Source organism: Durotheca rogersii (genome assembly GCF_024521655.1).
Source record: "Durotheca rogersii strain YMJ 92031201 chromosome Unknown GGS23scaffold_4, whole genome shotgun sequence".
Classification (NCBI taxonomy): Eukaryota; Fungi; Ascomycota; class Sordariomycetes; order Xylariales; family Xylariaceae; genus Durotheca; species Durotheca rogersii.
The window spans coordinates 554,949-578,912 of NW_026251235.1; the positions used below are offsets into that span (position 1 = coordinate 554,949).

The following is a 23,964-nucleotide window of genomic DNA, read 5'->3' on the forward strand; positions in this document are numbered from 1 at the left end:
CGGGCGTGGCCTTACATCAAGGCGTCAAAATACCATCATTTTATGCCGGTCGGCACGAGCCCAGCCCCCGAGAGAAGTCGACTTCTTGTTGCTCGAGAGATCCCCAGTGCGGGGCATAACCCCTGACGGTCCGGCGCTTTGCCCCGCTGTGGAGGCCGAAGCTGAGGGGGATAACCCGAGTCTCAGTGTAGTATAAGGTACCTAGGTAATGAATGCCTCGACCAATCGTGGCAATCTTAAGATCTGGGCTTCAACACCAGCTGTGATTCTGGTTTTCTCGTCGCTAGCCATGCTGGGAATCCTGCCGTCTTCGCCCTCTCGTTATCAGAGTCCAGAGGCAGATTTATGTCGATACTATCGACTTCGCATCTACGGTATCATCGAAAATGAGAATCAGGCGGGATCGCACAGTGCGGGGCCACCCGCCATGGCGGCCAATCATTAGTCGAATGCCACGGAGGTCCTTGAACCAATTGAGCTCCCATCTTGACTTTTGAGTCCTGCCCTTCTACATCTTGTTGCTCTCCGATCATCTCCCACACCACGGCACGAACTTGAACGCAAGCGATAGGAACCGACGCCAACTCCCGAACTCATCGCCCGAGCCGCGAAAATCCAGACGCTAGAAGCGATCGTCTGAAATCCAACATAATTACCCCCGAGCTTGATCCAGACAGTCGTTTTCTGAAGAAGCGACGAGCACCTAGGTACTGTCTCGCTCGCGCCAATATACGACGACGACGACGACTACGATAAGACCCACCCCATTTCGCACCGGGCAATAGAAGCGTGCTGACCACGGGTTTACCTCGAACAAGATCCCGACATGGGGGGTTTACTTAGGTATAAGAAAGAAGTCGTCATCTTCTCTCAGCCGTAAACGATCGAATGCTAGTAGGGCTAGCTCTGTTACACTTAGAGACCAGAGGCCGAGAGATGAGATGGCTGCTACATATGGGGACCTACGGTACAAGGCGCTACTCGTGGCCAAAGCTAGTTTTACTGATGGATAAATCCGACCTCGGTATCGCGGGTGCGAACAAAGCCCTCTGCCATAACTTACTCCGCGAGAAACTATTGACGTTTTCTAAAAACTCGTTGTTTCGCCATGATATTTTCGATTCAACGTGTCAATGGATATTAGAAGATAGGAGCGAGGCTAGAGTGACGCGGGATACCACCTTATTTGTTGCCCACTCTGTAGCCTCGCTACGTACGGTGCACCCGAGCTTAAGCGCTTAGTTAAAAGCATCAATAAAGGGTGGAATAACGCTATTCCTTTAACTCTTGTTCGGAGCCTGGTTGCTCGTAAGATTTAAGCTCGAAGCCCTCACTCAAGAGCGGCTCGATGAGCTTTCCCCGTTCGTCGGCGATTTTACCGTCGGAGATCGATCCTCCGGGGAAGATAAGCGGACAGCTTGACGCTTTACAAAGAATGTCTACGAGATGCGGATGCTCTTACACGTTAAGAAGATTTGATCAGCTATCGATCAGTTACCCTCTGATTGGGACTTTGACGTTCCCCCACTCTCAGATACTGGGCCTTTCCAAGAGCTCGAACGCCATCATCTCTCCCAGTCAGACGCTGACTCCCATATCAGCGCCACGGGATAGGCAGTCGAGCATCGAGGACCAGCAAGAGGCGGCCCCAGATACCTCGTTTACGGGATTAGGGAACTTAAGTGCCTCTTTGGCTAAGAGCTGCCCCTTATAGGGAGAGCAACCTGGCCTACTACCTGGGTGGGGTGTGGGTGTATACTTACAGGCTAGCTCCATACTCCCTTTTCTTCCTTCAAGTTAGCTAGTCAGTCTACCTACCTCATTCATACACACTCACACTATCTTGTCCCCCTGGATAGGCTCGGTACTTCCTGCCACCTTCAGACAACTGCTGTGTCCTGTTTTCCTGGGGTGGCGGGCGCATCGGCGCGCTATTTGCTGCACCCGAATAACAGAATGACGCTTTGTTCAACCAGAGAATAATATGGTATTATTAATGAGTTGTTCCCTGTCAAATTTGATGTCCCGCCAGTTGCGGGTGTAAGGAAGTCGTCAGAGAAATACCAAACCCATGGCAACCAACCGTAACTCAGGCCGACATGTCCGTGTGTAGCCGGTGTCCAAGAACGCGAAATAGTTCCAGCAGAGTTGATATAGCGAGCAGGTAGGCAGCTGTGAAAACTACAATTTCTGATCGCAATAACTCTTCACACATATTTATTTTTCGAATATGCACTTGCGGGAAGAATTTGGAACTCCGACGTAAGTTACTAGCGATGAACCGTCTTCAGCTTCTTCCAAGTTCTACATCAGCCAGTTAAAACTGCCCAGTTCTCGCTTTTCTACGGTTTTTTTTTTAAATTTCTTTTTCAACGAGCACACAGTGCGTCGTTACTAATGCCGCCTCTCCCCCACTGAGGTGCATCCTATGTTCTTATCATCGACTCGCCCGGATGTTATGGTCCGATTGGCCTGTTAGGAGAAATATGTAAGACTGGGGGCATCGCGTTACAATGCTAGATATTTGGGTCCATGACACATAAAAAATCTACGGTGGCTCGATCACAGTCTCACGGCGTCTGCGCTGTCAACAGTCAGCCGTCTGCAAGCTGCGCCATTGGCGATGGAATTCTCCGCGGGCGTCTTGTCGCCATCATCGAGCCCGCGATCTGCTGCAGTTTACAGGATCCCTTTACCGCGCAAGCGGCCTGGGTGGGACAGAATTTTGGTGAACAACGGCCCATCACTACTCTTCCCGTTCGGCACCCTTGTTCCCCCTTATTATGAAGGATTAGAAGCGCAACCTGAGCTCAACAAAATCCCGGTTGGCTTGGCTAGTAAGTGAAGCTACCCCTCCATGGGCCAGCCCTTCACGGACCAGGTATTTTGCACCTAGGTAATATAAGTTTACATACAAACGATTTTCCCTTCTGAAAAGTCGGAAAGAAATGTAAAGAGTTTAGGATGTACTGACGTGATTGATTAAATTAATTGAGTTAACGTAAGAACTTCTTAGATTTACTGCTTATCGATATAAACAGTTTTGTTTAATTTTTAAAATAATGGTTACAGGATGTAATTAAGAATTCTAACAGCTTATTCGTGAAATATGCCTGGGATAGTTCTCGAGCCCAGTATCGACACAGTCTCATGTATTAACACTAAAGCTATAATAGGAGCCACGAGAGTCTTCGGCAGGTCGTTCGGCCGAGGTGATATATCCTTAATATATCTATATATCTGTCATATAGCAACTGAACCAGCCCTTGTGTGCCTACATAATACCGCATAGCGTAATGTGGGCGTCTACGTTTTACGCGACAATACCTTATATCTATATATTTAATATCCCGTAGGTAGCCGCATTTATTCAGGACTTTCCTTAGTAGGTCGCCGTACTGACGACCTTACTGCCTTATTCGTATAATAATGCCTGCCTAGTATTATCCTCCCGACCTATATTTTGGCTGTATGGATATCCCCGTGTAATAATTTCTCAACCCCACACCCTTCCCGAAGCTCCTCCATTATCCGTTTGAGGAAATCGTCAACGAAATCCTTCTCGTAGAAGCTCTGGTTGAAACACGCGCCAAGGCTCAGCTCACCTTTCCAAATCCAGGCGTGAAGCTGGACATATCTGTTATATATCTCGATGCCTATCCATATATCATCCACCGTGACACGCTCGTAGCTGCCAGATCCGTACTCTGTCTGTACCAACTTATGTATCATGCACAGGCTGCTCAGTTCAGGCGTCTCCGTGGGTGGCGCGCCCTCGATAACGGACACTCTCGGAGTCTTCTCCTTCTGCTGGATGTACCGTGCCCCCAGGTCCAAGAGATCGGCCGTCAGGCCGCTTCCGTCCCTTGCGGTGAGAAGACGAACAAGATCTTCGTTGTAAACTTGCCCTAGATCGTCGGCGATGGAATCGAAGTCCTTGATCCTCTTGCCGTCCTTGGTAAGCACCGATTCGATGCACACGGGAAGGCCCGTGAAAAACGAGCCGACGACCGTAGAGATGTCTTCGGTCTCTGCCGTGGCTGTCACGTCCAGCGCCCGCCGTAAATTAACCAGCAGAACCGACGTGAATGCTGTAGCCGGCGGATTCTGAAGGTACCCGGCAGTGGCGCGAACGATTGCGGCGTGTATGGCGGCCGTAATCGTGAGTTTCTTAGCGCGGCAGGCTGCCATGACCTTGGCGGTGGTGGCAGCATCGAAGCGCGTAAGTGCGGAGTCGGTGGCTCCGGGCACGGACTCGGCGGAGCCCGGCCGGATAGGCAGCCCAATGCCGGGTCCGCTGCGGGCGATCTTAGCCTGCATCTCGCCGAAAGCGGCGGAAAAGGCATCTTGTTCACCGCCTACACGGGCTGACGGGCGCGATAGGTCATCAATTCTCGGCATGAGCGATAGGCGGCGCCCGGAGTCTGGCGCCAAAGCCTCCAGCGGAGCCTCGGGCCCCAGCTGCGCAGCTTGGGCCAGCGCGCCCATGAATTGGTGCAAGAGCATGGCTACTCCCACGCCGTCGACGCGCCAGTGCGACGAGTGAAGGACAAGCTCCGACGATGCGGACAGCCAGTGGCAGGTGGCAGTGGGCGTGGGGAGAAGGGTCCTCAAGAGGTCCCTCGCGGTTGTACTCGTGTGGTCGACGACGAACGTGTCGTCAGCCCAGGACTCAGCATCGAGGGGCCTGGCCGTCACATAGGGCCCCCCGCTATCGCTGCTGATCGTATTCGCCAACGCGGGATGCTGCCACTGGAGGACCTGCCATGCGCGCCGCAGGCAGGGTATCGGTTTCGCGATGGAGGGCGGGAAGGTTAGGCGAAACGCTATGCAGAAGGCCCAATGGTCGCGGCCCACGCGCTGACCGATATCCCTCTGGTGAAACATAAAGGACTCTAAGATCCCCAGAGGTCGACGTGACAGACAGCCGGAAATGGATGAGTCTTGAGACATGGTTCCGCTCTGTAATACGGTTACCTGCTAAACTCCCATGTTTTGTAGCGTGTGATATTAAGTTGCTTGCATAGTAGCCGCGCGAATAGGCTAGGTTGCGATCTGTCAACTCCTCGTCTTCGGCCGTTCTCTCGCTCGTATATAACCGTCTTCCTGGTTTGCTAGACACTTCGCACCCGGCTCAACAAAAGTGAGGTGCGGTAATTGTTTTTTGCTTTGGTTCTTCCTCTACCGATGGCCTGCTTCTAGTGTTGAGTCCGTATGGATCTAGATAACACGGCCTTGATCCTCACCGGTTGGTCGGCGTAACGAGTGTAGATCACCTACCATACAGGGAGTAGCGAGTCCATGGACAGTACGTCTGCAATGGAATCGAGATGTTAATACGGTAATTCAATCAAGTAAGAGTAACCTCATTTCTTACGAATGGGCGATAGAATTAGGCAAGGGTTATGGTGCTGATTTGATTATTCATTCTTATTATATTTTTAATATCGTTATCATAACCACGTACACATTCATCTCTATCCGGATACCATGTCCGAATATCCTATTAGGTACTTACTTTAAGCCTTCCTAGAACTGACCTACCTACCTGACCTACCTGACCTACCCCTAAGCCTGTTGCTATCTTTACCTTTTCCCCCAACGTAAGCATATCAAATAAAATCTCTCCATACCACGAACTTAACTCATTTTCCCGTACACGCAGTATTTGTTCTACCTCCTTTCCGATCTCGAGCCCGTGGAATCCTAATACCTGCCGGCCGATAAATCCTAATATATGTCTTCCCAAACCCGTGTGTTGTCCAGGCCTAGGGTCACGGTGGTTGGCGTAGAGTCCTAGGAGTAATACGGACTCCTAGCAGCCTAGGGATTTCTAGTGTAGTGGTGCGGTAGGACCAGTCCTCGCGGGGTTTCGGATGTGTATTTATATGGGTCTTGCACAACCATCCACCCATCAACCTGCGTCCTTCACAGTCACCGTCGTGTAGTGTAGGTTGATGTACACTCTTTTCTCGCCATCCCCGTCGCCATATCGCCATACGCGCCCCTATCTTCGTAACTTTGTCTTCGTCTTCCTTCTCTTAATTAGTTATACTATTTCCCATCCGCCCCTTTAATAACGTATTAACTTTATTCCCTTTTAATACGTAAGAAGATATAAAGGTATTAAGATACGTACCTAATACGCTACGGGGTAACCGGGTAATCTTATGGAATATACTCTTTTAGTGACATTATATTGAACAGGAGCAGCATGGGCACGCTGTGATGGAGGCACGAACAAGGGCTACCCAACTGCCAACAGCTGGCCCAGTGCCGATCGAACTAGATCACAGCTGTAAACAGCTGTAATTGGTTGATCGGCCAGCTGAAAACGGTAGTTAGGAAAGACTAGAATGGACTGGCGAGAAAGGCATTTCAAGAAAGGTATTACACGGAGATGGAACCCTGCGCTAATAAATTAGGTTATAAAGGTTAGGAGGATAATATCGGGCATTAAGGCCGTTACCTCGGCGACCTACCAAGGAAAGTCCTAGATAAGCTTCGGATAGCTACGGTATTAAGGTACCAAGGTATAAAGGTACAGAGGTACTTCCGGGTTATATTAGGATAAAAAAGGAACGTAAAACTTAAAAGAAGATAAGGACCTAAGAGACCCCCTATAGAATTATTAGTTAAATTAAACCTATTTTAAGCATATCCCTTTGTTATAAATAATTCTATATTATTCTTACCTTTATAACTTTACTATAAGTTAATAATAAGAAAAGCCTAAGCCGGCGTTATACGTTAAAGCCGCCGCCTCGGTACCATTACTACCGGATTAACCTCGACCCTTTATTAAAGAACTAGAAGCGTAGACTTTCTTACTTCCGCGACTAGCTACTTCGGAAATAGCGCCGATCTTTATAGCGGAGGTAGCCTAGATAATAGCTACGATTAACGAACTAAAAGCTATAATAACGGAATTAAAGGTAAAGAACGCCGAACGAATTACTCTAACGCCTTAGCCGGAGCTAATTCCCGAACTAACTAATAAATCCCTTATCGTATACTAACCCTAGGAATATAAGGTAGTTATAGCGGATACTCCGGAAATCGCGAACTTAGGAGTAGTTATACGTAATCCTCCGTAGTAAATCGTAGATTTACATAAGTAAATAAAATAGGTATATTAAAGCCTAGTAATATTAATTAACTAAGTCGACGTAAAATACTAATAAAATACGATCCTAAAGAAATAATACGAATAATTACGATAGTTTTACTAAACCGCTACGGTAATATAAGTTATCGGTATCCGAATTACGAAGATATAGATCTACGAGTTCTAGAAATAGGTCGTAAAGTAAAGTACCTACTTCGCCTAAAACGTATAGGAAACCGTAGCTAAGTTTACCCGGTAGGATAAAGTATAAATAACCGTAATAAACTAACTTCGAAACGCCGTACTATAAAACTAACGAGCCTTAACCTAGCTACGCGAAGAATATAATAAATTAATAACGGACGTTAGCTCCTAAGCTACGTAAAAGGATAGATAAATTAACGAGATCCTTAGTAAAAAATACCTTACCCCCGGGGCTATAAAGGAAAAAACCTAGTTAATTAAGGACGACCTTAAGGCTTACGCGGCTAATCTAATTAAGAAATATTAATAACGACGACTAAGTAATAAGCTAACGGATATTAAGTTTATTATTACGGGAGCTAACTAAAGGATAAGAACGCCTACTCCCGCGCCGGGTACCCGTATTACGATAACGGTTACCGGAAAATATACTAATAACGAGGCTAGAATAAGGGAAATTATCTCCGACGACGTACTCTAAGACGCCGCGGCTAAACGTACCGCCGCGCGCGTAAGAATCCGTTTTTAAAACGCCGCGATAGGCGCCTTTATATTAGGAAGAACCGGGTAAGGACTACCGCAACCGCTTCGGATCCCGCGGAATACCTTAAGAAACCTAAGGGATTCCGACGATTCGGACGACTTAGAATCCGGGAACCCGTAGAAGCCGCGACGCCCGCCCGGCGCCCCTAAAGAGCCGTAGGAGCCTCTCGACCCGGCCGAAGAACGTATAATTAGAGCTTAAATTAAAGCTATAAATAATCGACGAAGTATTACGGTAACGACTAATCTAATATACCTCGTTAAACCTACGGCTTATAACGGTAAGGACTTAGTTAAGTTCCGATTATAATAAATTAAGGTTAAATCCTACCTCGAAACTTATAAAGAAAGCTTTACCCGGAACGTCTAGAAGATTAATTAGATAGGATCGATACTTACCGAAAAAGCCTAGTTCTAGTATTAATAACGGCTAGCCTAAGTAAAAAGGTTAATAATTATCGATACGTAAGCGGGATATTCCTAAGTACTTTAAAAACGGTTTAAAGACCCCGCCGAACGATATCGTAACTCTAAGAAAATATAAGAACTAAAGTATTAAAGAAATATCTCCTAGTACCTTATCGAGCTTATAAACCTTAATAATATCGTTTAATAATCTAGAATTACCTTCTAGAATTATATCGCCCGTACCTTATTTAACGAAATAACTAAGCTAGTTTATTTATAACTAAGTAGTATCCCCGAAAGCAATAAAGCCTTCCTTAGAATAATTAAAAAAGCCGGCTAAATTTACGAAAACATAATAATTAACCTAGGGATTTCGGGAAAAGGAAGGTCCGCTTCGTAAAAAGAGTATACGAAAGCGGACTAGTAATAGCGGTAACCCGTAAAAGAGACTCGCTTCCGCTTAAGCTAACCGGTAAACGAACGTAAGGGAAAGAATAATAAGAAACCCGTACCGGCTAAGGACTTACGATAGGTAGGTAATAAGGAAACTTTAGCTAGGATTAACTAAGCCGCTATCGATTAGCAAAAGAAGAATAAGAAGGCTTACTAGAAATACGGAAGGAATAATTACTAAACCCTAGCTTGTTTTATAAAAAAGGACTTAGAAGGACGGGACTTACCGGCGCTACCTAAGAAAGTCTTATCGGGAAAAAGAGGAAGGGAAGAATCCGAGCTACTACCTAATAAAAGGGCTAGGATCGATACTATTATACGACAGGAGGAAACTCTTTCCCGTATTATAGAATTATCCGACTCCGATAAAGAACGGGATTTTTAAAAGCCCTCCCGTAAGCGTAGACGGGAGAAAGGGGCGATAAAGACTACGCGAAGATTACGGCTATTAAACGGCCTAAAACGCTAGAAGTAACGGGAGCGGTATTAATAGCGAAGAAACTACGAATCCCTTAGCGTAACCCTAACGAATTAAGGTTAGGTAAACGGCCTATTTATACGATATAAATAAATTATTAAGAAAAAGAATACCTCCTACGAGTCCTCCTAGATACCGGTAGTAAGGTATCCTTAATTAACGCCGCTAAAGTTAAATAATTACGCCTTCCCGTTAACTAACGCTCCAGGGCTAGAACCCTAATAAGATTCGACGGCTCGGAAATCTCGTTAAAAGGACTCTAATATACTAATAAAATAAAGCTCCGTAGCTACGAATATATCTACCGTATCGCTTAGGAAGTTAATAAATTAAATAAAGAGGTCGATATTATCCTACCCTAATAATAAATAAAGGAATATCTTCCTTAGGGACTATTTATAAACGGACGGTTATACTTTAATTCGTTACGATGCTAGAGTTACTACCTACGGCTAACTCGCGTAGGAATAGTACGAGAAGTAAAGGCTCTAGTATAAGTACCGGAATAATTTCGTAACTTCGTTTCTATTATAACTAAGGAAGCCGGATAACGGTTCCCTAATCGGTAACTATAGGACTACGTTATTAAGCTCCGACCGGGAACTACCCCCCCATAGGGACCTTTATATACTATAAACGAACGATAGCTAGATGCCCTAAAACCCTAACTCGACGAAATAATAGCCATAAGAAGAATCCGAAAATCCAAGGCCCCCTATAGCGTATCTATAATGTTTATAAATAAGAAGGACCCGGGCGCCCTAAGACCGGTAGCGGACTACCGGGGGCTAAATAAAATTATAATACCCGTCCGATATCCGATTCCGTTAATTAACGAACTATAAAACCTATTTTAAACGGCGCGGTAGTTTACTAAGATTAATCTAAAATCTAGGTTCTATATAATACGGATTAAGAAGGACGATAAATGGAAAACCGCCTTTAAAACGCGCTACGGGCTATACGAATATATAGTTATACCCATAGGATTAATTAACGCCTCCGTTACCTTTTAAGTAATAATAAATCATATCTTCCGCGACCTCTTAAACGCCGGGGTTATCGCTTACCTAGATAATATCCTAATTTATATTAATACGCTAGAGGAATATAATAACCTAATTAAGGAAGTCTTAAAACGGCTTATAGAAAACCATTTAGCGGTAGCCCTAAAGAAATATACCTAGCGAACGTAAGAAGTTAAATTCTTAGGATATAATATAAGTCCTAGGGGTATTACTATATCTAAAGATAAAGTAAAAGCTATCCTTAACTAACGTACCCTAGCTATACTTAAAGACTTATAAAGCTTTATTAGGTTCGCTAACTTTTACCGTAAATTTATACGTAATTTCTTAGGTATAGCTAAGCTAATTACTAGCGCTAATAAAAAAGACCGCAAGCTATGGAAATAGGAAATCGAGATAAAGAAAGCCTTCTAAGAATTAAAAGAAACCTTTACGAAGGCCCCGGTACTTATATATTTCGACCCTAACCGAGTTCTAATCGTCGAAGCCGACGCCTTAGATTTCGTTATTTCCGCGGTTCTCTTATAAAAGAATAATAAAGGGAGATTAAAACTAGTAGCCTTTTTCTTACGACGACTTACCCTAGCGGAAATAAATTATAAAATATATAACAAGGAACTATTAATAATCGTCGACGCTTTCGAGAAGTAGCGATATTATTTCGAAGGTATTTAGCATTAAATAGAAGTATATTCCGACTATTAAAACCTAACGTACTTTACTACGGCAAAAGTACTAAATCGACGCTAAGCCCGCTAAGCTTAATAGCTCTCCTCGTATTACTTTATAATATATTATCGCCTAAGGAAGTAAAATAAAAAGGCCGATATTCTATTTAAATTACCCTAATATCGCCTTAAAAAAGGAGGAGCTAAGGACTAACCGATAGCGACGGTTCTATAGGAAAAGCATTTTTTAAAAAATTTAGGCTTACCTACGGTAATACTCTTTAGCGTACGACTAAGTAATATCCTAATACCCGCTTAAACCCTAGAGTTCGTTAAATAGGTTAAAACGATAGCTATATAAGACCCGGAATACCAGGCTTAGCTAGTTAAACTACTCGGTAAGGAAATAAAGCTCTAAGAAGGCCTTCTCTATCGGCGAAACCGTCTCTAGATACCTAAGGACCTATAATAAGAAGTAATTAAATCGGAATACGATACTAAAGTAGCGGGATATATAGGTATAAATAAAACCATAGAACTTATTACTCGTAACTTTTAGTAACTTAACCTAGAAGTAATAATTAAGGAATTCGTTAAAGGATACCGCGAGTACTAATAAAATAAGGTATCCCGATATATCCCGTTCGGATTACTATAGCTTATAGAACTATATTATCGACCATAGTAAACGATCGCGATAAACTTTATTACGGACTTACTAATATTTAACGGCTACGATTTTATTTAGGTTATTATAAATCCCTTTACTAAAATAACGTACTTTATTCCGCTAAAGAAGGACGGTAAAAAAGCCGAAGACCTAATACCTATCTTTATACGTAGTTATTAGCGGCTATATAAAATCCCCCTAAATATTATTTCCGATCGAGACTCGCGATTTATCTCCTATATATAAAAAGGCGTCCTAAAACTCCTCGGCGTTAAACCTAAAATAAATACCGCTTTCTACCCTTAAACGGATAAATAAACGGAAAGACTTAACTAAATCTTAAAAGTATACCTACGCGCCTTCGTAAACTACGAAATAAGCGACTAGGAAAGCTTACTACCTACTACCGAATTTACCTATAATAATACCGCTTTAATAACTACCGGTATATTATCCTTTTACGCTAACTATAAGTAATACCTCGTAATATATAACCCCCCTCTAGGTACCCCTAAGAATCTAGGAAGTAACCTCTATACTTATTAGATAACTCGGGTATATAACGAAGCTAAGTAATATTTAGAAAAAGCACGGTAGCGGATAAAGGAATAAGTAAATAAATACCGAAAGGAGGAATTCCCTCTAAAAGTCGGATAGCTCGTTATATTAAATGCCCGTAACATTAAAACCAAACGCCTTATAAAGAAAATAAATAAGAAGATATTCGGTTCCTTTAAGATCTAAAAGGTCGTTTCCCTTACCGCCGTAACTCTAATACTCCCGAAAGGCTAGCGTATTTACAGTACCTTTTACGTATCCCTTATCGAATCCTACCGCGCTAGTAATTAAGAGTTACTTAACCTTAACTAGGTCCTACGGAAGGTAGCCCCGATCGAGGTAGAAAATTACGAGGTAAATAAGGTACTAAATTCCGTAAGGACCGGAGAAGTTATTAGGTACTTAATAAAGTAATAAGGCTAACCGGCTAAGCGCTACTAAACTTAAGAACCGTAAGAGTACTTTACTACCGAAGGAACGAAGGAAGCCGTTAAGTTATTCTACCTATAGAACCCTAATAAACCTATTAATTATTAGGCCTAGGTATTACGCTTAAGAACGAGCTCCTCCGAAGAAAGGAGATAGTATTATACGGAAATGAAACCCTACGCTAATAAATTAAGCCATAAAGGTTAGGAGGATAATATCGGGCATTAAAGCCGTTACTTCGGCGACCTACCAAGAAAAGTCCTAAATAAGCTTCGGATAACTACGGCATTAAGGTACTAAGGTATAAAGGTATAGAGATACTTCCGGGTTATATTAAAACAAGAAGGGAACGTAGAACTTAAAAGAAGATAAGGACCTAAAAGACCCCCTATAGAATTATTAGTTAAATTGAACCTATTCTAAGCATATCCCCTTGTTATAAAAGGAGTGGATAGCTGTAGGTAGTGATGCCTACCGATGGCTACAGGAGTAAGTCTGATCTATGAAAATCTGGGTGCGAGACCCATACAAATACTCATCCAAAAGGCTACGTGGCCTAGTCCCACCGCACCACTACAATATATAAATAGTAACTATATCGGTAGACGGTGATTATATCGGGCTAGCATTTCATCTACTATAATATCTATACGGACGTCGTATTAAGTTATAAAAGCAAAGCGATTGCAGACATAGTGTCGATAGACCCCCCCTTCCCTGTATGGTATGTAGGAGAAACATCTCATGCACGCGGAGCGGGGTGGCTAGTTTTAGGTCCCAACAAAAGAGAGAAAAGAAGCTAAAGAAGAAGTGACTTTAACTAATACCTGCTGCCAATGCCGCCACGAACACATAGTCCTGGGTACCGTCGGCCGAATGGCGCCTTTTGGCATACCCAGAACTACCTACATTCTTACCCTGTAAATAACTGCGGTGAGCCTTGGGGGGACGGCTAAGGCTGAGTGATCAGTTGCTTAGGTAGACTCGCTTGGGCAGCTAGGCGGTGCCGCCATAGGTTTTACACATAGGTACCAAGAAAACCCCGTCTATTCCGAGACAGTCGGAGAGTCAGTCTTGTGCGCTCGCCGCTTCTGAAGTACCTAGGTAAGCCAACTAGGTAGGTATTGGCGTCGAAGCTTGCGCCCCTAGGCTTCCCAAGGCGCTATACATACCCGCCTGCCTACATTTCTCGCCGCCGCTGCCACAGCAGGACAGCGGAGATTAGGAGGGTTCTCAGGCGGGAAAGAGGGAGGATAGGGAGAGGATCCATGGATCGTATGTGCACGTGGCTGATCACGTGGCATGCAAGGCCGTTGCATAACCCCGGACGACGTAGCCAAGTTAGTTTCCGGAAACGACATTTTATTTACCTACCTACCCGCCTAATGAGAACGGGATACCTACACCCTAACACGAACGCGCAGGTCGCCAGGGAAGAGATGAATCTGCTTTACGCGTTACGCTCTGATCCTGTCGGCACGTGTGTAGGTATTATCACCACCTCCGTTATGGGTACTTTGCTCCTGCGGACCCCATTGGCTTAAGCCTTCCTACCCCGGGGTTTACCTATCCCAAAAATGGTTTTTTCCCTAGTGTAGATATGGGCTTCCGTATTAAGCCTAGCAGAAGTGACGCCAGGCAGCCGGTCCGCCTCCACCTGCCCACGACCGCGGCCTCGTCACGTGATGGCGCACAATCTAGGTATTTGGTGATTCCTCTCGGCGGTGCGCCCAGCGGCTAAACTTGCCATCTACAATGTTGTGCTGTTTTACAGTGTCGCAAGACGCTGCTTGGAACAAGCCATGCGAGAGGCGATGACCACCGCAACAAACTAGACCTATCCGGATCACCCCCGACCTCTTCTCCCAGAATCCCCGCTCGTTCCATCGCCATGGCCGAGGACACCAACGCGAGCATTCCCGAATTGCTGGAAGCTCTGAGACGTGAAAGAGAAGCTCGATTAAGGGCGGAAGAAGAGCTAGCCAGGGCGCAAGAAGAGAGTGCCAGGGCAGAAGCCAGAGAGAGAGAGTATCGGGCCCCCACAACGTTATTTGACTACCTCTACCAGATTCAGTTACAGGTCCGGCCCGCCTTTGTCGTCGAGGCAAACCGTCTCCGCGTCGCTGGCGGAGGTGTTACCGAGGTCGGTGGCAAGCTCCACCCCCGGATCCTACGACGATGGACCGACTTTCCGCAGATACATCGCGACCGCTTTGCCACGCTGGCACAAACGCTAGCCGGCCAGCGACGCTTCCCCTCCGTCCTGGAGGTCTGGGCCATCAAGAGAACTCTCCCAGCCACACCACTAAGGAGTGAACTGGACGTTGCCGGGTTCATCTACTCGTTCAACGAAAACCCTGCCGCACTAATTGCGAATGCGTATCTCATCCCTGGCGGCCAAGTCACCACGAGGATGGAATTTCGCTTTTCCTATAATGCTTACGGGCGACTCAACAGCCGCCCGTCATCCCAATCCCCGGCCAGGGAGGAGTCTTCAAGCTATCCCCGCGATGCCAACCCGGACCGTTGGGGAATGCACCAATTCCCCGACGGTTCGGAAGAAGCGGTCATAATCGGCGAGTACAAGGCGGCACATAAAGTACGTAGATCTACGTTTCGCCAGGTTCTAGACGGCTCCTTTTCAGAGTCACTCTTTCTCGACGTGGTCCAACATATCAAAAGCGGGCGGGCCGTTAAAGAACAGCGGAGCGACCCATCACACGAAAATGTCCCGGGCCAAGTCACTCCAGACGAAGCAAGCGATCCTGATGAAATTCTGGTTGCAAAAGTCCTTTGCCAAACATTCCATTATATGATTAGGGTCGGCGTCAGGTACGGTTACGTTACCTCGGGAGAGCTCCTCATCCTCTTTCATATCCGTTACGACGAGCCAGATGTCCTCTACTTTCATCTGGCTAATGTCCCTTCCGCGACTCAGGAACAACCGTGGGGCGAAGAAGAAGCTCGTGAGTCTACAGCTGCTCAAATGGCCACTGTTATCTGCCTAGCAATGAGTGAGGAACCCTTTGATACGGACTGGATCTCTAGAGCAACGAAAAACTTGCCGAGGTGGCCCCTTCCCCCCCGGAAAAACGCTAGTTCGGATTCTCGGAGCAATAGCCCAGCTCGTAGGCGCAGAGACAAGGACGACGACGACGACGACGAGGGCGATGATAGCGGCTTTAACCGCCGTCCATCTAAGTTGAGAAGTAGGCTCGGTCTTACAGTCCAATACCCTAATTCGGATTCCGCGGATGCCAGCATAGCATCCGAAGAAACCAACCTGCCGCAGAGCGGACAGACCACGCAACGCGCCGTCTCTTCTTGGCTACCAAACCCGGTCCGACGCCCGACCCTGAAATATTGCACCCAGGCCTGCCTTCGCGGTCTTGCCAACCAGAGTAAATTAGACCCCGGTTGCCCTAACATGCGTCTTCATCGCGGCATCGGATCTGGGGACGGGCACCGCATATCGAGTGCAAAACTGTGCACGCTCGTCCAGCAACAACTGGCGAAGAATCTGAGCGACAGGTGCGAGTCCCTGCTTAAATTCGGAATGTTCGGGGCGGTCGGAACGCTTTTCAAGCTCAGCCTCGACGGTTACGGCTACACCTTTGTAGCTAAGGGCGTTACGTCGCGCCAGAGAGGGACTCTAGAACATGAAGCCACTATCTACCACCACTGCCGGCGACTCCAGGGGACCGTGATCCCCGTCTATCTAGGGATCATAACTCTCGAACGCGCCTATCCGCTCCCCAACCTCAGTGTGGTTAAGCATATGATGCTCCTATCGTGGGGGGGCACAAGCCTGAAGGATGCGCCAGACGGCATAGACTTGGAGAGGGAGGCGGATAGGACGATGGACGAACTGTACTATGCTGGCGTGACGGACGAGGATTATCGCGGCCCCAATTTCGTGTGGAATGAGGAGGCGGGCAGGATCATGCGTGTGGACTTCAACATGTCGGGATTAATGTGGGACGAAAAAGACGATTGTCGGGGCCGGAAGAGATTATGGATTCAGAGTCCGGATCCCCGGGCGAGCTCGCTCCCCCAAGAAGGGTCCGCGCCGGCTCACATACCCTAGGATGACTACTGCGCCGCGAGCAGGAAGCAACCTTTTTTTCCATCGAGGAGGTGGGGCTTTACGTGGTGGATAAGCTAACCTGCCCCTTCACGGGCCGCCCCCGTACAGACTTCCGTCACGCCAGCGTAGTGCAGCTCGTCCATCGTCCTATCCGCCTCCCTCTCTAAGTTACTGCCATCGGGCCCATCCTTCAAGCTCATCTCCCCCTTTGCATCAATTTTGGCCAGGATTACCAGAGAGAAAGCGGGAGTTCGACTTGATTTAATTGGGGTTACGGGACGAGGCGGGACTTGACGATAGCAGCTCAACGAGCGTCCGATCCATACGGAAACCGCCACGCGAAAACGTAGACGCCTTTATTTCCCTTGTCGGCTAGGAGGATAGAAACTATTTCCAACAAACGATTTACGCTGTCTGATATTACCAATACTGAGATTTTTGTATTATAACGCGTAACTCGGATACCCGAGATGTGATTAAATTGTCGGTTCGTGAGGCGAGCGCTTGGGTTTTATATCCTACTGGTAGTTAATTAGCTACCCACCTCGTATTACCTGCATGTTACTACGACATCGTATATTCGTTTCCTCTCGTATCGCTGGTGAACAGGTCTGCAGTGGGTAGGGAGGCCTGGAGTGTTCATACCTAGGTTATTAGGCAGCATCTGTTTATCGTTTCTCAGGGACCACCATCCCTACGACCACCTGCAAGGGCGGCGCTCGCTCTCTTCTCCCAGTGTCCTGGTACTGTATCCCCAGGGTGGGTTCGTCGAGCCTCTTCGCGCGTCTCCACAGGATGCGAGGACCTCCCAGCCGACTACCCGGCCGGGCTCTGTGCGCAACGGATCCGCTCTGCCTACCTAAGTGTAGGTAATGTCTGCACCGAGCGACGGGACGGCCCGCCGGTAGCGTATGCACGTACGTGCGCGCAAGTAGGCACGACAACTCGGCGGTGGTGGGCCTTGCGCGCCGGCTACTTACCGGTTCAGGAAGTACTAGCATCGTGGCGCGCCTGCGGTCCCGTCTAGGTGCGTGATCGGCCTCTCGCGCGATGTTAGGTAGATCGTCGCGGCCGGGCGAGACGGTAAAGGGGGACCGGGAATTGAAAGGAAGAAAGGGAAGAGGACTCGGTCGAAGATGCTGGCGTTGGCTGAGGGGAGGGAGGGGAGGGGAGATGGAAACGCGTGTCGTGGTCGGGCGAAAGCTCTGCTCAGCTAGAAGAGGTGGTGGTATTATTAAGGGGGGGGGGGGGGGGGGGGGGGGGCAGACGGTCGTCGGGATGGCTATTCACGGACGCCGGCTTACAGCCGAATATCAGGATCAGCTTGGCCAGGCGAGTCTCAGCAGGCATGGTAACTGCCGATGCGACACGTACCTGTACAGAGACGCCGACGCGTAGTCGTTGCATGGTGGGAAGGATGAATTTGGTGTAGGGGGTTGCTGCTGGAGTAGTCTACGGGTTGATCTCGTCTTAGGCAGGTGCCTGCCCTGTCCCCCGGGTGTGTTTCAATGGCAGTGGTGTGAGGTGCGGTGAGATTGTTCGAAGTCAAGAGAGAGAGAGAAGAGCAGATAAAGATACAGCAGACGGAAAAGGGGGCTCCCCCCTCAGAAACATGGCCCCGTCGAAATCTCTTCTGCTGTGTCAGTAGGCGGTCGTAGGGGACTAGAGGTAGGATATGGCAGTAAGGAATAGGCACTTTCGGTAGGGGGATTCTTTTGAAGGAAGCAGGTATCTGTTCCCGTGGTCTACAACTTCCCACCACCACAACAACGCCAACGTCTTATCACAATGGGGAATCAACCCCTTGGTCCCCATACTCTCTTCCTCTCACGTTTCTGGGAGCAGGTAGGTGTCGCGCAGTTACAGCAACGCCTTCTGCCGCGCCCGCCCGTATTTACCCTCGGGGGAGCCTGTAAATGGACGAAAGGGGCATGATGGAGGAAGGTGTGCTCCCGTCGATACATGTCTGTCTAGTCTTCCCTACTGTAGGAAAAGAGCGACTCGCACTAAGACCTATATCAGTAGCCGCCAACGCCCGGCAAGGAGAAGACCAGATCTCGCAAGTGTGCGCACCATCTCCGTAACCCACCTCTTGAACACTCTCCTACGTGCCGATGAGGAGCTTATAGGCGGGAAGATATATCTTCATCTCCTCTTTGCTGACTACCAATCTCAACATGTCCCCAGTCCCCGAATGTCTTCTCGAGCGACTTGCTAAGCTTGAATTGAAAAATCTTGGTGTCACATACCAATTGAACCAGCCCTTGTATGCCTACATACCGCAAGAGCATAATGTGGGCGTCTACGTTTTATGTGATAGTATGAGCCCGGTTAGCACTCCAAGGAGCTTGCTGGCTTAGTGGCTCGGTTCTCGATTGACGAGCGACAGCTACTCTAACCCCGGCGCGTTGATAGCCCCAGAGCTAGACCAGAACTAGCATTAAGGCGCCGCGCCACCGAAAGGGGTTGTACCACCAGGGTTCAATTCCGCCTGTGAGCAGTTGTTCGAATCAGCCGTCATATGCCTACATACCGTAAAAGCGTAGTAAAAAGATCAGACTCCTCACGGCGCACCTCCACGAGGACGGCACTTACAAAATAGAGCTTGGTCGCGAAGATCGGGTTCAGAAATGGCTTTCCTCTCCATCGGCATTCAGGTGACATTAAATACCCGGTTTACGTGGATCCACAGACGGGGACATATTACTATACTGACGGAAACGGGAAGAGGCATGACCTAGAGTGAGGAGGGAGATGCTGTTCAAGTCTAATTTTGTTAGGAAACAGCATAGACACAGTGAAACGTTGCATCCCGTCAATTGTCTTTGTTATCTTGAGTCGGGCCACTTCTTGAGCATCTCTCGGAAAGGGGCCGGTCCATCTGAGGGACTGTCGAACCAACCAGTCCTCTTTATTGTGTGTATCGTGAGAGAGCAAGAGACGTTTGGCGACCTTATGGCCCGAGGTGGATGACAAGGCGCTGTGGACTATCTGGAGTTATGGACATCAGCCTTGGGAGATGGGGTATTCGGTGTAACTTGACCGTTGAGTGATGTCTACAAGGAGATTTCCTAATTTTGAGCAGGACGAGACACTTCATTAGATTTCGGACCAACCACCAGCCCCTTTCCAAGACTGCGACCAATCTGTGGCAACAGTATCCACCCAACGAGCCTCTTTACGAAGACGAATCATTTGTAGGGAGCAGTCAACCAAGGATGTGACAAAGCTTGCTTGGCCGTGAGCCTCTCCTCTGGGGCCCAACGAAGCAAAGCCCTAACGAAGTCCAAGAACCTCGCCCGTTCATCGCCATTTAGTGACTTCTCGAGAGACTCAAGGGTCTTCTCCTGGGGTATAGGAGCGATTCCTCTCCAGTCACCTAAACGAAGAATCAGTTAGTCCTTACCTGTTGCTGGATCGCAGTCGACTTACCATTCTCATTCCAGAACTCCAAGTATTTCTCGCTCCGTTTGAGATAGTCCAACGGAGGTGGACCGAGCAAGGCAATCATGTTCGCCAAGTGGTGTGCGTCGTTCAACCTCAGGTTATCGGTATCGTAAACCCCGAAGAGCATCTTCGGTTGAAGCAAGTACCAAGTCTGCCAGGTTCAGATGATGGGCTGAATATGAAGCGAGAAGATGGTCTGGAAAGGGGTTCTCTTACCGAAAGCGCCACACTCCACATATCTATCGGATAACTCCATTTCATACCGAGTATGATCTCTGGAGCCCTGAACGGGATCGGCATGACATTTCCCGACCCCTCATCCCCAATCCGAGCCTGACCGAAATCACAAAGATATAACGGGCCAATGTTGCCGTACACGGCGCAGGACGTGTAGATTGTCCTATCCTTCATCACCTTACGTGGTGCGGGGCTCTTGAGCTCGGCTTCCTCTACCTGGGCGAGACATTCATCCGGATCACTCAAGCCGATGAGCAAATTTGCAGGATGGAAGTCTTCAGCATAAATTAGAACCCAATAAATCTCACTTCATGGCTCGGCTTGGGGGCCCGAAGCAGCCATTATGATGAGGGGACGACTTGCCGGTATGGATGACATGAGCGTCGGAGTGAAGGAAGTCTAGGCAGGGAACAACTTGTTTCAGGGCTTCTTTCACAAGGAAAGACGGAAAAACCTTCCCAGGTACCTTGTGCTGGAAATCAGGCATAGATACCGCGAGAGGCTCTTGCACGAGAATGTCATGTCTGCCATGTGGTCCCTGGATCGCGAAGGATCCCTCGAGCGGGCGGATGTGAAGCGGGCTCAGGAGGGGTGTGTGCTTCTTCAGGTGTTCATACACCCCAAGTTCATGACTGCTCTGGACGGTGTTGGTGTGGACCTTGAGAGAAACATATTTACCGTCCCTTCCGGGGAAGCACCCCATTTAGAATGTATTATACAAGAGTTTGTGGCAGGAGAGACATACTGAATATCATGGCCAAGCCAAGTGGTGGAGCTCGAGCCAAATCCGAGTTTGGTAACCACCTGGTACCGGTTCTGGAAAACTTCCCCGATATGAACGGGATAGAATATCTCGGGCTTGTAAATCGACAGGTTTTCCTCTTCGACGCCGTCGAATACGTCTATTGTTTCGAAGCCAGAGGTTGGGAAGACGCGAGGTCCGAGTGGTGGTCTCGGAATTCCCCAGCGCGCCAACCAGCTGGTCTGCCGTTGATTTTTGCTGGCCCTGACGGAGAAGTATAGGGAGCGGGGTTGAAAGAGGGTTATTCGATGGGATCGCGTACGGAGCATTGCGCCTTGGACGAGGGCACGATGTCGCGGCGATTTTATGCCACGTTGCGGGACGCAGAAGGAGAACAATTGGTGCATTGGTTTTGTGATGCTTGTGTTGTGCTCAGAAATGGCTTGCAGGGATAATAGTAAGGTCGATAATATTTTTCTTAATTAAAAACAAATTTAAGTCCTCGCTGTAAGCTATATATTTCTTAAAATAAAGAAGATTTAATATCATTATATAATTTCAAACTATTAGAATAACGGCTATTATAACTTTAATATAAACTTATCGTAAACTAATATTAAATATATATACTTTTTTTAATTAAAGGCGTATATATAAATAATAAAATGAGGCGTTCGACCTTAAAATAGGGGGTTTCCCAGATGTAGTAGATATGCGACTCCGTACTGGACCATGCGGATAAGCGCTGGTAATTAAAAGGTGCATGGGGGCGTCGGCTAAAACTCTAACCTCAAAAATTCTAACCTCAACAACTGTAATAATAAGTTCATGCCGAAGACTGAGATCTCCGCTATGCTTTTGTGTCTAAGAACAGCATCCAGTCTTCACAAATCTCCTTCGACCCTTTTGCCCCGTACGCAGATCAAATTCAAATTTCCATCTGCCACCCGATTCTTCTGTATCAAACAGTGCTACCACCCTTATCACCGGACAATGTCGTCTCTGTCGCAGACAAAACCCGAGCCTTTTTCAATAGGAACAGCTCTTCGCGGCCGTTCAGGGCGAACATACAGCATCCAGGAGGTTCTTTCTGAGCGACGAGATCCATTATTATGTGTCTACCGGGCGAGGTATATACGTCCGGAACCCTAAGCGATGACTCGGACTCCAAGCTAAGTATCCGTGCCAAGTGACAAGGGAGAAAACTTTGTTGTTAAAAACATGATACCGGGCGAATTCGAGTACCAGCAAGATCTGCAAAAATCTTTAGCTTCGTGTCCCAACTTGCGGACAGTCATCGACATCATCCCAGACTCGGAACTATTCGTCTATCACTTTCTGGCTGCCGACCTCCTTCAGATTAGCCGGAGGCCCTTGTCGAAGGAGACGAAGAGAAGCATCCTCAGAAGCGCTCTCACCGGACTAGCCGAGCTTCATGATAGAGGGATCATCCACACAGGTGAGTCCTACTTTGGTTGCGTGGCATCGTAGCACCCTAGGAATACCTAATTAGGGAGCTGACGTCATACCAGACATCAAACCCAATAATATCCTTCTTGACTATGAAGAGACGACCGGCGACGATCTTGCCATCAAAAGTGTTCAGATCTCAGACTTGGAGGATGCAGTACTCCTCCCACCCGACAAGAACCTTAAGGGTTGCCTTTGTGGAAGCCAGCTGTGGCGAAGCCCGGAGTCTTGGGCACGTGCTCGGCAGAACACGCCGTCCGACCTGTTCTCGTTCGGGGTGGTAGTCGTCTACGTGATGCTCGACGACATGATCTTTCGCGTGAGCGACGAAGAGCTGCGTGGGGATGACGCTTGGCGGCATATTCTCCGGAGACATATATCTTATTTCGGAGACGAGGACGGCTTCAAGGGCCTGCTTCAGCACGTTGGAGAGGAGAATGTGTTTTTCGACCGGCTCATCGCTCTCGCAATTGACTTTGATGCCGAGAGACCGAGAAAGCCTTTTGCGCTGTGGCATTACGTGGACGCGGAGCTCAGGGATTTGGTTATGAAGATGACAAACTTGGATCCGGCGAGGAGGATCGTTGCGCGGGAGGCTCTCGATCATCCTTGGTTCCGCCAAGCCGACTCGAGGAAGAAGACTTGGAATTGCGATTGGGTTTAGAATCGACGCTCATCTTCTTTTGCAAGACACTTGGTACTTAGCTTGTGCCTTGAGGAACGAAAGGTTCTTCCTTCCGCGCCCTTAGTAAACTCGGGCCATCAAAAGATCCGTGAGAGCTGCCTACACAGCATTAAAGTCATCCTCCTCTCTTGCTGCTCGGGGCCCGGTCATACTTTGGCGCGCCACAAGGCTGCGTGACCGCCGGGCTGGATTCGAGACTACGAGTTAGAAGGCATCTGAGACCCCGACTCTACCTATCTCTACAGTTTTTTCTGGTTCCTCCAGAATCTCTAGGAACTGTTTTGGGATCTACCATACGGTATCGGATAAGTAATAGCGCCGACGAACTGGAGGAATACCTACCGCCGCGACCCTCCCCCGCCGTATCAATCGGACGGCAAGCTGTTCCGCGAGTGGATACTGAGGCACCGCGACTCGGGTCGCCGGCAGGCGTTTGACGCCGGACGAAATGGCACTGTACCTATCTGGATCATGCCTTGAAGGAGACCGTAGCCCAGTTCTACGACCGCCTCGCCTCCATCGCCACGATCCTATTCTTAACCGGGAGAGGATGGATAAATTATACCTACGCTCCCCTTGTACCAGCCAACTTCCGCCCATTCCCACCCACCCGCGCGTCTTCCCCAGTCCATCCCAACCGCTTCTTCGAGGCCGCCTAGCTGCAGCCTCATGCCAGAATGTTCGATGCAGCTCATACATAGCCACAACCATGCGCCACGTTGATCGGGCCGCCCAGCATAGGCTCGTTC

General features: G+C 47.9%; 4 protein-coding genes across 4 annotated transcripts; 2 read left to right on the forward strand and 2 right to left on the reverse strand.

Annotated features, from left to right (window-relative positions):
- Nucleotides 1-3,352: 3,352 nt before the first annotated feature.
- On the reverse strand, nt 3,353-5,270 carry GGS23DRAFT_554225 (uncharacterized protein). The gene has a single exon (XM_051515520.1). The coding sequence runs from the start codon at nt 4,951-4,953 to the stop codon at nt 3,457-3,459; it is 1,497 nt and encodes a 498-aa protein (XP_051374521.1). The 5' UTR covers nt 4,954-5,270; the 3' UTR covers nt 3,353-3,456.
- A 7,754-nt stretch (nt 5,271-13,024) lies between these two features.
- On the forward strand, nt 13,025-17,018 carry GGS23DRAFT_603329 (uncharacterized protein; the record flags this gene model as incomplete). The annotated part of the gene is made up of 3 exons (XM_051519464.1): nt 13,025-13,036; nt 14,622-16,522; nt 16,985-17,018. 3 exons carry the CDS (start codon nt 13,025-13,027, stop codon nt 17,016-17,018), a joined length of 1,947 nt encoding a protein of 648 aa, XP_051374522.1.
- A 2,698-nt stretch (nt 17,019-19,716) lies between these two features.
- On the reverse strand, nt 19,717-21,529 carry GGS23DRAFT_356114 (CMGC protein kinase). Its single transcript, XM_051513187.1, has 5 exons — nt 21,064-21,529; nt 20,682-21,001; nt 20,298-20,593; nt 20,067-20,232; nt 19,717-20,013 (listed from the first exon to the last, which is right to left on the reverse strand). Exons 1-5 carry the CDS (start codon nt 21,465-21,467, stop codon nt 19,826-19,828), a joined length of 1,374 nt encoding a protein of 457 aa, XP_051374523.1. The 5' UTR covers nt 21,468-21,529; the 3' UTR covers nt 19,717-19,825.
- A 253-nt stretch (nt 21,530-21,782) lies between these two features.
- GGS23DRAFT_356155 (kinase-like protein) lies at nt 21,783-23,473 on the forward strand. Its single transcript, XM_051513188.1, has 3 exons — nt 21,783-22,190; nt 22,251-22,519; nt 22,593-23,473. Exons 1-3 carry the CDS (start codon nt 21,889-21,891, stop codon nt 23,192-23,194), a joined length of 1,173 nt encoding a protein of 390 aa, XP_051374524.1. The 5' UTR covers nt 21,783-21,888; the 3' UTR covers nt 23,195-23,473.
- Nucleotides 23,474-23,964: the final 491 nt, after the last annotated feature.

Coding starts and splice junctions, on each gene's coding strand:
- GGS23DRAFT_554225 (XM_051515520.1), bottom strand. CDS start 4,953: ATGTCTCAAGACTCATCCATTTCCGGCTGTCTGTCACGTCGACCTCTG.
- GGS23DRAFT_356114 (XM_051513187.1), bottom strand. CDS start 21,467: ATGCACCAATTGTTCTCCTTCTGCGTCCCGCAACGTGGCATAAAATCG. Junction 21,002..21,063: donor TGGCTTGGCCATGATATTCA/GTATGTCTCTCC, acceptor CTTCCCCGGAAG/GGACGGTAAATATGTTTCTC. Junction 20,014..20,066: donor GGAGTTCTGGAATGAGAATG/GTAAGTCGACTG, acceptor TTCTTCGTTTAG/GTGACTGGAGAGGAATCGCT.
- GGS23DRAFT_356155 (XM_051513188.1), top strand. CDS start 21,889: ATGCCGAAGACTGAGATCTCCGCTATGCTTTTGTGTCTAAGAACAGCA. Junction 22,191..22,250: donor TTATGTGTCTACCGGGCGAG/GTATATACGTCC, acceptor ATCCGTGCCAAG/TGACAAGGGAGAAAACTTTG. Junction 22,520..22,592: donor TAGAGGGATCATCCACACAG/GTGAGTCCTACT, acceptor ACGTCATACCAG/ACATCAAACCCAATAATATC.